This window comes from Pseudonaja textilis, chromosome 16 (genome assembly GCF_049901715.1).
Source record: "Pseudonaja textilis isolate UNSWEBS1 chromosome 16, rPseTex1.2, whole genome shotgun sequence".
NCBI lineage: Eukaryota > Metazoa > Chordata > Lepidosauria > Squamata > Elapidae > Pseudonaja > Pseudonaja textilis.
This window is the reverse complement of record NC_142005.1, coordinates 5514723-5530400: the sequence shown is the minus strand read 5'-3', so window position 1 is coordinate 5530400 and position 15678 is coordinate 5514723. Positions and strand designations below refer to the sequence as shown.

The following is a 15678-nucleotide window of genomic DNA, read 5'->3' as shown; positions in this document are numbered from 1 at the left end:
CCACTAGAGGGCAGGAACAAAACCTGGGAAGGAAAAAAAAATGAACTCTTTGTCTCCACCTAGTGTTAAGTTGTATATTAGCACTCTTTTTTCTTTTCTTTTTTTTGGGCAGAGCTGTTGGTTTGCAAAGCCAATTTGCAGCCACCCGCCGAGCTCCGCTTCTTGCGGACCATACTCTTGGAAAACTCAAGAGTTATGGAGGTCAGTTCTAGAGATTAACTGAGCCATCTGTGGGCAAAAAAATGGCCTGGAAATGCAGTATGACCCTGACCCTCCTCCCACATAAGGGAAATGAAACAGAGAATTAGCCCAAATGGTTGAGAAACAATTATTTCTGTGTGAAATTCTAGGTGGTCCTCAAGTTATGACAGTAACAGAGCCTGCCCATTATAGTCATAAGTCATAACCATCATAAAATGAATGTGTTCATAAGACCGACCTAATTTCATGACCTTTTTTGCAAATATTGAGAGCCCATTGTTCAGCCTGGTGCAATTTTCCCTCAAACCAGAAATAAGTGCCAGTTTTTTGGCAAAATCATCCAAAAAACCTATCAAGAGATCCACCAGACACTGTCAAGTGGCTCTAAAATGTGACTGTGTCACTGAGTGCCCGAAGAGAGTCGTGTGATTGGAGTACAATTGTCAGAAGGTCAGATCTGGGTTGTAATTCACCTCCTTCGAGTTGGTTATAAGTCAAGGACTAGCCATCTCTTCCACTCCAGGAAGAGTTTTCTGACTGGAAATTGGAAGAATTAAACCAGTGGCCATTTTGTGATGATTTTTCACATCCTTGAACTCGGCTCCCTAACTCACAGAGGAAGGAGTTTTAAAAAAAAATGTTCTTGAGAAATTAAAAACACAATCCTTTCAGCAGTTCCAAGAAAGTTTCACACCAATTTGCACTTCTCAAGTGACCCTGAGGGCATAGACAAACCTCCAAGTGGCCTTAGCGATTCTCAGAGAGAGTACTAATGACCAGAGGATTTCAAAATAAAAAAAAAAACCCTTCCATTCTCCTGAAGAAGCTTCTTGAATCAGAAGCAAAACATCTTCAAGGAAAAGCAAAGAAAGTCCAGTTTAATTTTGAAAAACAAAACCAAAAAACCATCTCCATAGACATTGAGTTAAGGAAGAATCTCTTTGGGTGTCTTCTACACATCCTGAAGCCCATCCCAAATATTTGTGGTTTGGATTCCACCCCTATCACGCTGCAGGATCAATTTAGACCCTGCCCTGGAGGCTACATATTTGCAGAGCTGCTGGTTTGCAAAGCCAGTTTGCAGCCACCCGTCGAACTCCGTTTCTTGCAGACCAAATTCCTTCTCCAACCTCTTGTCTGTTTCTTTTCTCCCCCGCAAGCACGGAGAAAATGGCTCCGTGGTGGCTCTGCTTGCTCCTCTTGGCCGGTCTCTCGAAAACGTCTCTCCAGGAAGGTGAGTATCTATCGATTCGGCAAAGATAGACGAGCAGCCCAATTCGCCATGCAAGATTTAAAACCAACCATGGAAAAGATCCTGGCCCAGAAGGTTGAGCTACTTGACTTGATTTTCTCCTTGGCTTTTGACTTTACACTTTACTTCTTACTTTATTTTAGTTTTTTACTCTTTACTTTGTGTTTAACTTTACTTTGTGTCTTCCTTTCCTTTCCTTCCGTTCTCCATCCATTTCCTTCCTTTCCTTCCCTCTGTCTGTTGGTCCTTCCTCCCTCCCTCCCTCCCTCCCTCTCATTTTATCTTCCCTTCCCTCTCTTAGTCCTTCCTCCCCCTCTTCTATCTTTCTTTTCCCTCCCTTCCTTCTCTCTGTTCGTCCTGCCTTCCTCCCTCCTCCCATTCTATCTTTCCTTTCTACCTTTCCTTCCCTCCCCTCTCCTTAGTCCTTCCTTCCTCCCAATCTCCCGTTCTTTTCCTTTCTTTTCCTTCCCTTCCCTCTCTCCTAATCTTTCCTCCCTCCCTTCCATTCTCTTTTCCTTTCCTTCCCTTTTTCTCAGTCTTTCCTCCCTCCCTCCCCCTCCCATTCTCCCTTTCTTTTCCTTTCTTTTCTTTCCTTCCCTCCCCTCTCAGTCCTTCCTCTCTCTCCTCTCATTCTCCTTCTCCCTTTCTTTTCCTTTCTTTCGTTCCCTTCCCTCTTCTTAGTCCTTCTTCCACCCATTCTCCCTTTCTTTTCCTTTCTTTCCTTTCTTTTCCTTTCTTTTCCTTTCTTTCCTTTCCTTTCCCTTTCTTTTCCTTCCCTTCCCTCTCTCCTAATCTTTCCCCCTTCCTTCCATCCCCTTTTCCTTTCCTTCCCTTTCTCTCTTAGTCTTTCCTCCCTCCCTCCCATTCTCCCATTCTTTTCCTTTCTTTCCTTCCCTTTCCCTCTCTCTCAGTCCTTCCTCTCTCTCCCTCTCATTCTCCTTTCTCCCTTTCTTTTCCTTTCTTTCGTTCCCTTCCCTCTCCTTAGTCCTTCTTCCACCCATTCTCCCTTTCTTTTCCTTTCTTTTCCTTTCTTTTCCTTCCCTCTCTCTCTTAGTCTTTCCTCCCTCCCTCCCATTCTCCCTTTCTTTTCCTTTCTTTTCCTTCCCTTCCCTTCTCTTTCTCTCTCTCTCTTAATCTTTCCTCTTTCCATTCCGCTCTCTTTTCCTTCCCTTCCCTTCCTCCCTCCCAGTCTCCGTTCTTTTCCTTCCCTTCTCTTCCCTTCTCTTTCTCTTAATCTTTCCTCCCTTTCCTCCTCTTTCCCTCTCTCTCTCTCTCTCTCTGTGTCTCTCTCCCATTCTCCCTTTTCTTTTCCTTTCTTTTCCTCTCAAGCCAGCAGAAGGTCAAGTGACTTCATAAGGGAGTTATTTGGGGAGGGGAAATGGGCCTTCGGTGCAACGACATCGCTAATCAAAAGCATATATTGCTGGAATTATGAGCGCTGTCATGTTTTTTAAGAAACTACGTCAATGCGGGGTATTATATATGCTTGGAATTTGGAGGGGCCTAACGACGGTAGGTAGCTGAAAGGCAGTGGGACATTGCAAGTAAGGGATGAAAATGACATTTCCTCTTAATAGGAGGTTAATGGGAAAGGAAATGATTTATGTGATACAAATTATTTAATTAGTTGGTAGCCATAAAGGAAACAAGGAAGAGTCAGCTGGTTCGGGCAGATGCTGATAAGGAAATATTTCATTTTTCCACTTGCAACCGGAGGCAGCAGCGACATCCTAACATTAATATTAAAAAAAGCGGTGTGTCAAAAATCATTTGTTTTTCCGACTTCCTTGCTTGTAAGACTTGCAAAGAGCAGGCGGCCAAAGCTGGTTGTTTTATCACGTAGGGCGTCCGTAGAAAAGGGGACGGCTCTCTTGTTTGCTGCCTACCTGATATTTTTTTCATTATTTCTCAGAAATAAACTATTCCAGCACATCAGATATTCACACACGGGGGCTGTCTCTCAATGGCGGTATTCAATTTTTTTTTAACTACCCGTTCTGCGGGCGTGGCAGGGGAAGGATATACTGCACTAACCTGCTTTCCAGCTCCCTTCTCCTGTGCAGGGCAACCAAAGAAGACCCAGCCGATCAGCTGTGGGCGTGGCTTGGTGGGCGTGGTGTTCTGTGGGCGTGGCTCGGCTTGGTGGGCATGGCAGGGGAAGGATATACTGCCAAAATCCCCTTCCCTCCCCACCCCACTAACCTGCTTTCCAGCTCCGTTCTCCTGTGCAGGGCAACCAAAGAAGACCCAGCCGATCAGCTGTGGGTGTGGCTTGGTGGGCGTGGTGTTCTGTGGGCGTGGCTTGGCTTGGTTGCCGTGGCAGGGGAAGGATATACTGCAAAATCCCCCTTCTCTCCCCACCCCACTAACCTGCTTTCCAGCTCCCTTCTCCTGTGCAGGGCAACCAAAGAAGACCCAGCCGATCAGCTGTGGGCGTGGCTTGGTGGGTGTGGTGTTCTGTGGGCGTGGCTTGGCTTGGTGGGCGTGGCAGGGAAGGATATACTGCCAAAATCCCCCTTCCCTCCCCACCCCACTAACCTGCTTTCCAGCTCCGTTCTCCTGTGCAGGGCAACCAAAGAAGACCCAGCCGATCAGCTGTGGGTGTGGCTTGGTGGGCGTGGTGTTCTGTGGGCGTGGCTTGGCTTGGTTGCCGTGGCAGGGGAAGGATATACTGCAAAATCCCCTTCTCTCCCCACCCCACTAACCTGCTTTCCAGCTCCCTTCTCCTGTGCAGGGCACCAAAGAAGACCCAGCCGATCAGCTGTGGGCGTGGCTTGGTGGGTGTGGTGTTCTGTGGGCGTGGCTTGGCTTGGTGGGCGTGGCAGGGGAAGGATATACTGCAAAATCCCCCTTCCCTCCCCACCCCACTAACCTGCTTTCCAGCTCCCTTCTCCTGTGCAGGGCAACCAAAGAAGACCCAGCCCATCAGCTGTGGGCGTGGCTTGGTGGGTGTGGTGTTCTGTGGGCGTGGGTCAGCTTGGTGGGCATGGCAGGGGAAGGATATACTGCCAAAATCCCCCTTCCCTCCCCACCCCACTAACCTGCTTTCCAGCTCTGTTCTCCTGTGCAGGGCAACCAAAGGAGACCCAGCCGATCAGCTGGGACTCAATGGGAGGCAGAGGAGAGATTGGGTTGGTCAGTTCTCCAAACAACTCCCTATTTCCTCTACCGGTTCTCCAGAACTGGTCAGAACCGGCTGAATAACCGCCTCTGCTGTATCTGCTTCTCCAGCCTTACAGTTCCTTCTTCCCTCCTTCTCCCTCCCTTCTTCCCTTCCATTCTCTCTTCCACTCCCTTCCATTTTTCCTCCTTTCCTCCCTCCCTCCTTCTCCCTTCCTTCCCTGCCTGTGGCTTCTTTGGATCATAATCCAATGGACTGGATCACTGTTAAAGGGTTGACATAATCAATCAATCAGAATAGACATGGAAGAGACCGGGAAGGTCATCTAGTCCAACCCCTGCTCAACCCGGAGACCCTATATATCATTGCAGACAAACAGCTGTCCAGTATCTTCTTTAAAACACACACACACACACACACACAGCGATAGAGCACCCACAACTTCTGGTGGGCAACCAAAGAAGACCCAGCCAATCAGCTGGGGCTCGGGAGGCGGAGAATAGATATGGGGGCGGGGCCAACCAGAGGTGATATTGACCAGTTCTCCAAACTACTCAAAATTTCCGCTACCGGTTCTCAAGAACCGGTCAGAACCGGCGGAATACCACCTCTTCTTCCGGTGCTTTGGAGAATAGCTTGACCCCCTTCCTCCTCTCTGGGGCAGCCCCTCAAATATTGGAAGACCGCTCTCCTGTCTCCCCTGGTCCTTCTCTTCCCTAGACTAGCCAAGCCCAGTTCCTGCAACGGTTCTTCGTATGTTTGAGTCCCCAGCCTCATTAATCATCCTGGTTGCTCTTCTCTGCACTTTTTCTAGAGTCTGAGTGCCTTTTTTGTAACGCGGAGAGCGAAACGGGACGCAGCCTTCCAGGTGTGGCCTTGCTAAAGGCTTTACAAAGCGGGGCTAATCCTTCACGGGATGTTGATTCTATGGCCTCTGTTGACACAACCCGTCAGTTGTGTTTGCGGCTCTCCTGCAGGGGGGAAGCGGGGGGAGGCAGGCAAAGGGCTCCCAGCCTGCCAATGGGATCGGATCAGGGAGAAGAAAGAAAGAGATTCGCACTCGCTGCTCTTTGCTGGGGGGGGGGGGAATTGCATCAGGAATTGGAGAGAGCAGCAGGCAGGCCGATAATTAGCTTGATCTGGAAGCTCCTCTAGGTAGATAAATCCCACACCTGCTAACGCATGCACAACATGGTGGCGAGATGTTATTCCAACGTATAATTTATGGAGCTGGGAGACTTGGCAAGGGCAGAAAACAGCGAAGGGGAGGAAGGGAAACCGGGGAGGGAAGGCAGAATCTCTGCAGGGGTGACCGGCTCACATCTGTGGCAGAACTCTGAACGTTCTCGTAATTCTATTATCCTGCATATTAATACAAAATATTGTATATTGTATATTATAACGCTATTATTCTTCGTTCTATGTTCTGTGCTTCCCATTAGCCAAAAAGGGAACTTCTGATTATTTTCATTCTTTCTTTCTTTCTTTCTTTCTTTCTTTCTTTCTTTCTTTCTTTCTTTCTTTCTTTTCTCTCTCTCCCTGTTTTTTCCTCTTTCTTTTTGCTGTGTCTTCCTTCTTTCCCTTCTTCTCTCCCTCCCATCTTCCTTTCTTCTTTCGTCCCTCCCTCCCTCCCTCCCTCCCATCCCTCCCATCCCTCCCTCCTCCTCTCTCTCTCCTCCAGCTCCTCCTTCCTTTCATCTTCCTCCCTCCCTTCTTCCCTCCTCCCTCCTCCCTCCTGTCTTCCTTCCTTCCTTCCCTCCCTTCTTCCCTCCTCCCTCCTCCCTCCTGTCTTCCTTCCTTCTCTCCTCCTCTTCCTCTCTCTCTCTCTCTCTCTCTCCTCACACACACACACACACACCACTTGCACTTCCAAAACGCAACCCAAACATTCTCTAGACAAATTAAGCAAATCGGCAGCCTTTTTGTACAAGGGAGAGTCTTTTTGTAGGAGAAAGTTGGTCTCTTTCATAACCCAAAGATGGCCGGTCGCTGTCCCGCTCTTGACTGAGTCACTAACAGGTGGGATCCAAATTTTTGGCCGTGGGCTATTTTTTTTTTTTTTTCACGCCCGTTGGGGAGCCCAAGCCTTCTCACTTCGGCAGGCGCAGATGTTGGAAGGTGCCACAATCACATCTCTGTGGGTTTCGTAATACAGCTCTCGCCAGTCGATGAGCGGATGGGGCACCACCCGGTTGTGCCAAACCCGGCAGATTTCATCCGGTTGCAGGACCTGGTCCCAGAAATAGACATCTTCGATCTCGCCCACAAAGCACTGGTTGGCATCAAACAGTCCACCGAAGGAGTCCTGTTCTTGCCCCAGGATGATGGAGGCATTGTCTTGGACAACCTGGTCTTTCATGATGATTTTTCGAGGTAAGGGTTGCCCGTTACACCACAAACCCGCCAATCCGGTCTTGGACTCCCAGGTGAAACAGAGGTGGTCCTTGCAGGTGGACGCTGGGCGTGCTTTGGAGATGTCAAAGTTGACGATCCCTTGTTTCATGAAGACGCTCAAGAGGTTTGGCTTGTTGGTGTGGAGCAAGAATTCGTTGTCATCATCCTTGGTAGTGTAAGAGAAGAGGGCAAACGGACACACCACCTCCGTCTGGAACCTCTCGCACACCGTGAAGCTGGTCAGAGGCTTCTGGAGGTCCACCTTCAACTTCACGAAGTCTATGTTTGTAAACAACGGGAAGACAAAGGCTTTTCTTTCAAGATCTGGGATGAAACCAACAGAGGAACCATGAATGGTCCTGTCTCCCTCTAAGGAACATGTCCTAAGCATGCCTTCTGCTTCGAACATTGACAATTTGACGCTCCCCAACCTACGTTGAGGTGCTACAGAAAGCTTTCTGACCCGAAGCATCACTCTGGTCTTCTCATTTTCTGACATCTCAACATCAAGACCGCTGAGCCTTTTCCTTAAATAGACATTGATCTTTCCCAGAGTGCCATGGGGGGGTGGGAAGGAAACCCCATTTTTTTGTGAAATGTTCTGATGCAGAACAGAAAGTTTTTGTTTTTGTTTTTTTTTAAAAGATGAAAATTAAAAGTCTGGATGTCCCCATCGCTGTTCTCCAAGAACGGATATGCTCTTTGAAGGGGTTTCTATGATAGGGGATGCTCGTGTTTCATTTTTGCAATTCAGGCATCGGATCAAGAATGGAATAGCAACAACTGTGATGATTACAACAATAAAACCTTAACAGTGGCAGGAGGAGGAGGAGGAGGAGGAGGAGGAGGAGGAGGAGGAGGAGGAGGAGGAGGAGGAGGAGGAGGAGGAGGAGGAGGAGGAGGTGGTCTGTGGGGTCCTTGGTGCTCTCTGAGCTTCTTTGTTTTCTTGCAAATGTTTCATAACCCAAGTAACACCATCAGTGCTAGAAGTGAATGGGGATTGTGGAGTGGAGGAGGAGAAGGAGAAGGAGAAAGAGACAGAGAAGGAGAAGGAGCAGACAAGGAGAAGAAGGAGAAGGAGATTCTTGGACCTGCTGAAAGGAATTCACACCCATTTGCACTATTCAGGTGAGGGCACAGATAAACCTTGGTCTAATGCCAGGGCTGAGGTTGGCATCCAGAGATCCAGCCAGCTGGCAATCTTAGCTGGCCAAGGACAGGATGACCAGTGAAAGGAGAAGGTCACCACTGTTGGTTTGCTGGGTGTGTTGCAAGAACCCATGAATGAACACTGCAAGAGGGCAGCTCTTCAGAAGTGGGGGTCTGGTCAACAAAGATGGCCGCCATGACAAGGTAATGGAACTGCCAGACTCTCATGGCATCCATCTTGATTTTTTTAGGCCACACCCCACAGACACTCCTCTGCAATCCTCAACCTACAACCATAGGTCTTTTAATGATAAACCCCTTGCATCAGGGTAGAGTTGGAGCAACTGAATGAAACTGAGTGTTTAGTGGTCGGATACCCTTCCTGTCACTGATGCGGAGTTTTGTTCAGCGGATATATTCTCATCATGCCCAGAGAGAAAAATATCTGCTTCTACCTGGGATCGAACTCTCACAGCCTCCTGATTGTGAGGTGAGAGCTCCACCGTTAGACCACCGCACCACTCACCGCATCCCCATGGTTAAAATTCAGGCACTTGACAACTGGTCTGTATTTATGACCGTTGCGGCATCCTGAAGTCAGGTGGTTGTCATTTGTGGTCTTCTGACAAACAAAGTCAATGGGTGTGTGTGTGTGTGTGTGTGTGTGGTTCACTTAACAACCTTGTGACTAATTTAACAACTGCAGTGATCCACTTAACAACGGTGGCAAATCAAGGCGGTAAAATGGGGCAGCACTCCCTGATTGGTGGGAAAATTGCCTCGCTTGTGGTTGCTTGTAGGTCAAGAACTACCAGTAGCAAAACTCCAAATTAATTTATTATTATTAATTTAGTTAGCCCACGGCACTGCAAAGAGATTTGCCAACATGTGGATAAAATAAGAAGAATGTCGCTCTCTCAACCATAAGCACGTACATGCCTACACACTACCCTGGTTTCAGGGGTGGGATTCAGACGGGCTAACCACCGATTCGGTGAGCGCCAAACGCGTGTAGCGTTTGCAAGTCACCTTCCGCTGCAAGCCCTGTGTGTAAAACAGCTGATGCCGCGCAAATCAGCTTAGCTGGAGAACCTGGAAATAAGGCACAGACTAGAGCCGGGGTGAATGGGTGGGCTCAGAGCAACCAGTTCTCCCGAACCGTCCCGAACCAGTAGAATCCTTCCCGTTTGGTTTGAGTTTTCCAAGGAAATGTGTATGGTGGAAATGTACTAAGACCAGAGATGGGGTTCAAATTTCTTAACAACCAGTTCTGTGTCCGTGGCCTAATTTGTGGGTGTGACTTGCTGGTCATGTGACTGGGTGGGCATGGCTTGTTGACTGAGTGTTGCTTCGTGGTCATGTGACTGGCTGAACGTGGCTTGTATGTAAATATTTATGTAAATATTGCATTTTTTATTTAAAAAAGAGCAACTTTTACCCAAAGCTAGGCAAAGCAGGCAGGCGGAATGAGTTGCTCCCAGAAGCACAGATTCACTCAGAGATCCACCTTTCTGCAATCTGCTGCCTGAGTCTACACTGAAAAATAGAAGCTTCAGTCCTAAGGACGGTTCAGCTCTGCTTTGAGATTAGCTAGACAGCAAGAGATCGAACGATTTCCTGCTTTCTAGCTAATCTAAATCTCCCGGAACAGCTGATAGTCGGAACAGCTGATGGTCGAGAGGGGGAGGGAAGGAAAAATAGCACCTACCAAAAATTAGGCAATTTACACTGATGAAGTCTTTTTCTTCTGTTATTTGACATCATATCTATAAAGTGTTTTTTAAGGATTGATTTGGTATGATTATATGATTTGTTATAGAATAAACTACCTAAATTATAGTTATCTCGTAAAGTATGAATGAATAAAATCATAGTCAAATGATTTTTTAATAGTGATATGAGGTTATATAAGTTTGGATCGATAATACGAGTTATTATGTAATATAACTGTAATTGAGACTACGAAATGAATGCACAAAACTGATGAACCAACCGACACACTGCTTGTATATATGTATGGAAGAGAGCTGATGTTTTTATGTTTTGTTTGCTTTTAAAAAAAACCAATAAAATTGTTTTCAAAAAAAAAATTAGGCGAAGGCGCAACGCAGGCCAGTTGGATGGCACGCATGCCAGATAAGGAATGAGTGGGTGGGCAGGGGTGGAGCCAGCCAGTGGCAAGATTTGCCAGTTCTCCAACAACCACTGGTTCTATAGAACCAGTCTGACCAGGTAGAATCCCACCCCTGATTAAGACACAACCCAAATTAACTTGGCTTCTCTCTTTCCGTTCCCCCAGATCTGGAGGGCTATTCCTTCATCTTCTCCCACAAAGGCTACGTCACCTTGGAGATGGAGCCGTCTCATGACCTTCTCGAGAACATCACGGTCTGCCTCTGTTCTTTCTCCGACTCGCCGTCCAAACAGGCCCTGTTCTCCTACGCCACCAAAGACCAAGACAAGGAAATCTTGATTTATAAGGCTCATGGCCTGGATGGCTTTTGGTGGTACACCGTCTACATCGGTGGCGTACCTCAGCGCTTCCGAGTCCCCGATGCCTACCAAGACTGGCATCAGATCTGCATCAAATGGTCGTCGGAGACAGGTGTCCTCACCTTTGAGTTCAATAGAAGCACGTTGCCCAGGAAAGTGGTACGTCAAGGTTACTTCATCAGACCCCATGCTTTGGTCCAGCTTGGGCGAGCCCATCATGAGGACATTTTCTTCCAAGGAGAGATCCAACAAGTATATATGTGGAACTCTACTGTGAATGACTTCTCTGGGTACAATCCATCCATGATCAGATGGAACAACCTGAGCTATGAAACTCAAGGCAACGTGGTTCTGGATTCTTGTTACTGGGGAAGAAGCATCTGTTCGATATAAATTTGTACCTCATCTCTTCCTCCGGTCATCTCTGGTCCTTCAAATCCATCCAGATCACCAGTCAAAACCCAGGAGGTTCATATCACATTTGATTACACCCAGAACGTGGCTCTCTGCCCGTTTCCATTGGATCAGTTGAATCATCAGTTCAGACCTTCGAGACGGGGTGGTTTTCCAAAATTGTTGGTGGAGGGAGAAGGAAAGTAGCTTGGCTCGAAGGCCTCCAACCCAACCGTTCAACTGGACCAGTGGTGGGATTCAAAAAAATTTTTACTACCGGTTCTCCATTCCCTCCCCACTCGGAACTATTCAAACTTTTCACCACCGGTTCTTCAAAACCGGTCAGAACCTGCTGAATACCACCTCTGAACTGGACCTCCTGAATTTCATTTTTCAGAAATTCAGTGGCTGGAGCTTTGAATCAAATGGGCAAATGGAAGAAGCCATAAGGTCCCCCAGTTTTGGGGGGGTCCGTTGCCCCTCACATTTAGGGTTCAGCCATTTTGTCACTCGTGGTGCTCTTTCAGCTTGTGGGTTTTCTTGTAGACGTTTCATGACCTAACTAGGTAACATCATCAGTGCTAGAAGGAGTGGGTTTGCAGAGGAGGAGGAGGAGGAGAAAGAGGACTGTGGCTTCCTTGGGGCCTTCTGAGCCTGGTCGCTTGCTTGCAGACATTTCACGCCCCAACTAGGTAACATTATCAGTGCTAGAGCAGAAAGGAGTTTGGTTTTACTTTTATATACTAGTGGTTTGCCCTGTCAGTGTTGGTGGGAGATTCCTGGTGGTTCCTGGATTAAGCCATTGTTTGCTGTAACCTTGTTTGTCTGCATTACTTTTTCCTTAACTGGGGTATTGCTTACCCAAGGAGACCACCCTGTCACCAGCAATCGACACTATATGAACAGAGTTTAACACCTAGATTAATGCTAGACCAACAATCAAGAAGTAAACAACACCTTCTTGATTGTTTGTCAAGTACCAATGCCAAGCAGCCATTCCTACCAGCACTGACAGGGTTTCCGCTAGCACTGATGATATTACCTAGTTGGGTCATGAAACGTCTGCAAGAGAACAACCAAGTCTGCGAGAGCACTAAGGACTCCTTATTTTAACCGTAAGTTACAACTATTCTGTTCTGTTGGAATCTTGTATTTTCTTCCTCACTCCCCAAATTCTCTTCTGTGTTTTTATATGCATGAATCGCATGGTTAGTACTCCTGGTAGTAAGCATTAAATGAATATATTATGTGCCTGCAGTTTAAGCCAGTATAGACATAGCATTAAAAACAGCAGTAAAATTATACTCATCAATTATAATATCACAATATAAAATTATGACATCTAGATGAAGAGGCTCATAATATCAATCATGATTGATACATTAATACATTTATTGAAGTTTTTGAAGGAATATAACCCCTTTAGCTTTGTGCAAGAATAATTGTGGATAAGTCAACCCCCCCAAAAATCAAAGTCGGGTGAGAAAAGACAGTGAAATCTTCAAATATCCAAAGAACAAGATTTCTTTCCCCAAATGCATAAACCAAGAGGAACAGTTCTCAAATTAGAACCATAATTGAGTCCTGTAACTAGAGTTCTAAGTTGTGACGGTCGAAAATCAGATCCACACATGACCAGGCCTAATTTTATTCACTTTTTTACAGAAATTGTTAAACAGACACAGCAATCATAAAGCAAAGAGGATGAGTGAACTCTGTGGTTCTTAAGCAAAGCAAAGAAAAGTGTGGTTTTGGTTTTTTTTGCAAGAAATTGGAAGTAATTGTTAATTTCTAGCAAAACCATCAGCAGCCTTTAATAAATTCATCCGTGTATAACATCTTCAACTGGCATTGTGATTTTTGTCTGGAATTTCAGAGAGGCGACTTGAAATCCCAAAGATTTGTACAGCCTCCAAGTTTGGTGTATGAATGATAGTTTATGGAACTAAGGGTATAGTTGTGAGTGTTGCAATTCAGAAAAAGGAGAAAGGGAGGAGTAAAGGAAGAGAGGGAGGGAGGGAAGAGAGAATGAGAAGGAGGGAGGGAGAGGGAGACAGAGCGTGGGATGAAGGAAGGACAGTGGAAAAGAAGGAGGAAGGGAAGAAAGAAGGAAAGTAGAAAAGAAGGCAGTGAGTTGGTGAGAAGGAGAATTAGAGAAAGAAGGGGAGGAGAGAGGAGGAAGAGGAGGGGAAGGAAGAGAGAATGAGAAGAAGGGAGGAAGACAGAGGGAGGGAGGGAGGAAGGAAAGTGGAAAAGAGGGAGGAAGGAAGAAGGAGAAGTAGAGAAAGAAGGGGAGGAGGGAAGAGGAGAGAAAGGGGGAAAGAAGAGAGAATGAGAGGGATTGGAGGGACAAAGGAAGGAAAGTGGAAAGAGGGAGGAAGGAAGGAAATAAAGAAAGTAGAAAAGAAGGAAGTGAGCTGGTGGAAAGGAAAAGTAGAGAAAGAAGGGGAGGAGGAGGAGGAGGAGGAGGAGGAGGAGGAGGAGGAGGAGGAGGAGGAGGAGGAGGAGGAGGAAGGAGAAGCCAATTCTCCCCAATTTCAATCCTCAGATATGTGGAGACTGATTTGCGTTTGTGTTGAGGTCACCAAGGACTAATGTCCAGCATAAATTCCTACCTACGGTCTTCACTTGAAGGTCTGCAGCCTTCCTAGTTCCAACCCTTTCTACTCAGTCCCAAAAGAAGCTCATCGTGAGACCCTTTCTCAGAAGATGAGCCATTCCTTCAACCTCTGGAGAATCTTAGAAGGTATCTGATGATGGCAGACATTCCACTGGCACTTGGAAGTTTTGAAACCAGCCCAGACCAACCATCAGAGTCTAACGCAACACCCAATTCGCCTACTTTTTGAACAATTCCATCAAATTTCTTGGGTTTTTTTTCCCTCCCCGAGTCCTATCAGATGACTCTGGTGTTGTTGACAGTTGCTGGGGGTTTGTTGTTGTTGTTGTTAGGTTGACCTTTGATACATGTCACTCCAGATCAACTGAAGAGACAATACAGTACATTCGGTGCAATGTTTGGATACAACAAGTGCTCAGAACCAACAAGGAAAGGTCCATGTTGATCACCGCAGATGAGGTGGAAATTAGGGTTCAAATGTTTCTGACATCCCATTTCACTTTGTTGTTTCAACAGTTGAAACTCTGTTTTCTTCTCTTTCTAGATGTTTTCCAATTTTGTTCCCTTGAGTCTCCCACTCAAAGGATAGACTGACTAATAAATATCAGAAGAACAGGGTTGGAAGGGCCTTGGATATCTTCAAATCCAGCCCCGTGCTCAAGCGAGAAACGCTACACCATTTCAGACAATTGGTGGTCCAATTTCTTCTGGAAACCCTCCGGTGATGGAGAATCCACAACTTCTGGTGGCAAGTCGTTCCACTGGCTAATTGTCCTCACTGTTAAGACATTTCTCCTTAGTTCTAGGTTGCTCCTCTCCTTGATTAGCTTCCATCAACCTCCCTTTCTCATCTCCTGTTTGTGTAGCTTGCAAACAACCTTCCACTTTAGTGAAATCTTGCGGGAAAGATTCAGGTAGTCCTCGAGTTATGACCATAAAGGAGCCCTGACTTTCTATTATAAGTCATGACGGTCACAAGTCAAGGCCACGCACAATTTTACACCTTGTGTGTGTGTGTGTGGTTGTTCATTTCTACAGATGATTTTTTGCAAGGGAACCTTGCTGGAAACTGGCAGAAAAGAAATGACACAAATTGTGGTTATGTGATCACCAAATGTTGCAACTGGTTGTAAAAGTGAGCTGGTGGCCAGGCTCCCAAAATGTTGTTGGTGTGTGTGTGTGTGTGTGCAGCTGTGGAAACTCTGGAACATTGTACACTAAGTAGCTTCTGGCTGGCCTGTTACAACTTCAAATAATTGATAAGTAGATGGTTAATAAGCGAGAACCATTTGTGTGTTTCAAAAGACTTTTTTTAGGTGTGTGATCTTCCCACACAAAGATCAGGTCGATAGATGCACCCTTTTAATTTTTAATTTAAAAAGAAGGATTACGCAGGAAAGATGGCTGCTGAAAAGGAAGCCACTATTATCCGACATCGATATTATTTTCACAACCAGCCACGAGCGACCAGCAACACGACTTTGAGGAAAAGATTGACTTTCTTTCTACAGGTGCAATGGGTAAGAAGATCCACCAGAGGGCCGAATTGTTGCTGTTCTGTCCCCACACAACCACCAGAGGGCAAACGTTTACCTCTTTACACACATGTCTGTGGAGATTCTCCGTCATTCCAAGTCCTGGTTTGTCTCAAAGGAAGTTTTTGTTTCAAGAGGCAACTGGACTTTTTGGTTTTTCTTTGAAGACGTTTCGCTTCTCATCCAAGAAGCTTCTTCGGCTCTGACTGGTGGAGGATGGATGGATTTATACTCCTTGCAGGCAGCTGGTCATTTGCATCCTTTTATAGACGGTCGTTGAGGCCGCTTGGCCCCTCTCTCAATTGAGTGGGGGGAGGGATATGCAACCTCATCTATCTCCAGTATCTTTTCAACAGTTCCAAGGAGGCTCCACACCCATTTGCACCCCTCATGTGACCCCCAGGACACAAATAAACCTCCAAGTGGCCTCAACGACACTCTTAAAAAGGATGCAAATGACCAGCTGCCTGCAAGGAGTCTAAATCCTTCCATTCCCCACCATCCAGAGCTGAAGAAGCTT

At 46.5% G+C, this 15678-nt stretch overlaps 1 protein-coding gene and 1 pseudogene across 1 annotated transcript; one reads left to right on the top strand and one right to left on the bottom strand.

Moving 5' to 3' along the window:
• Positions 1-1219: 1219 nt before the first annotated feature.
• Positions 1220-12841, top strand: LOC113446658 (serum amyloid P-component-like). Its single transcript, XM_026716403.2, has 2 exons — positions 1220-1435; positions 10417-12841. The coding sequence occupies exons 1-2, from the start codon at positions 1372-1374 to the stop codon at positions 11001-11003; spliced, it is 651 nt and encodes a 216-aa protein (XP_026572188.1). The 5' UTR covers positions 1220-1371; the 3' UTR covers positions 11004-12841.
• On the bottom strand, positions 6431-7414 carry LOC148124562 (C-reactive protein pseudogene; annotated as a pseudogene).
• Positions 12842-15678: the final 2837 nt, after the last annotated feature.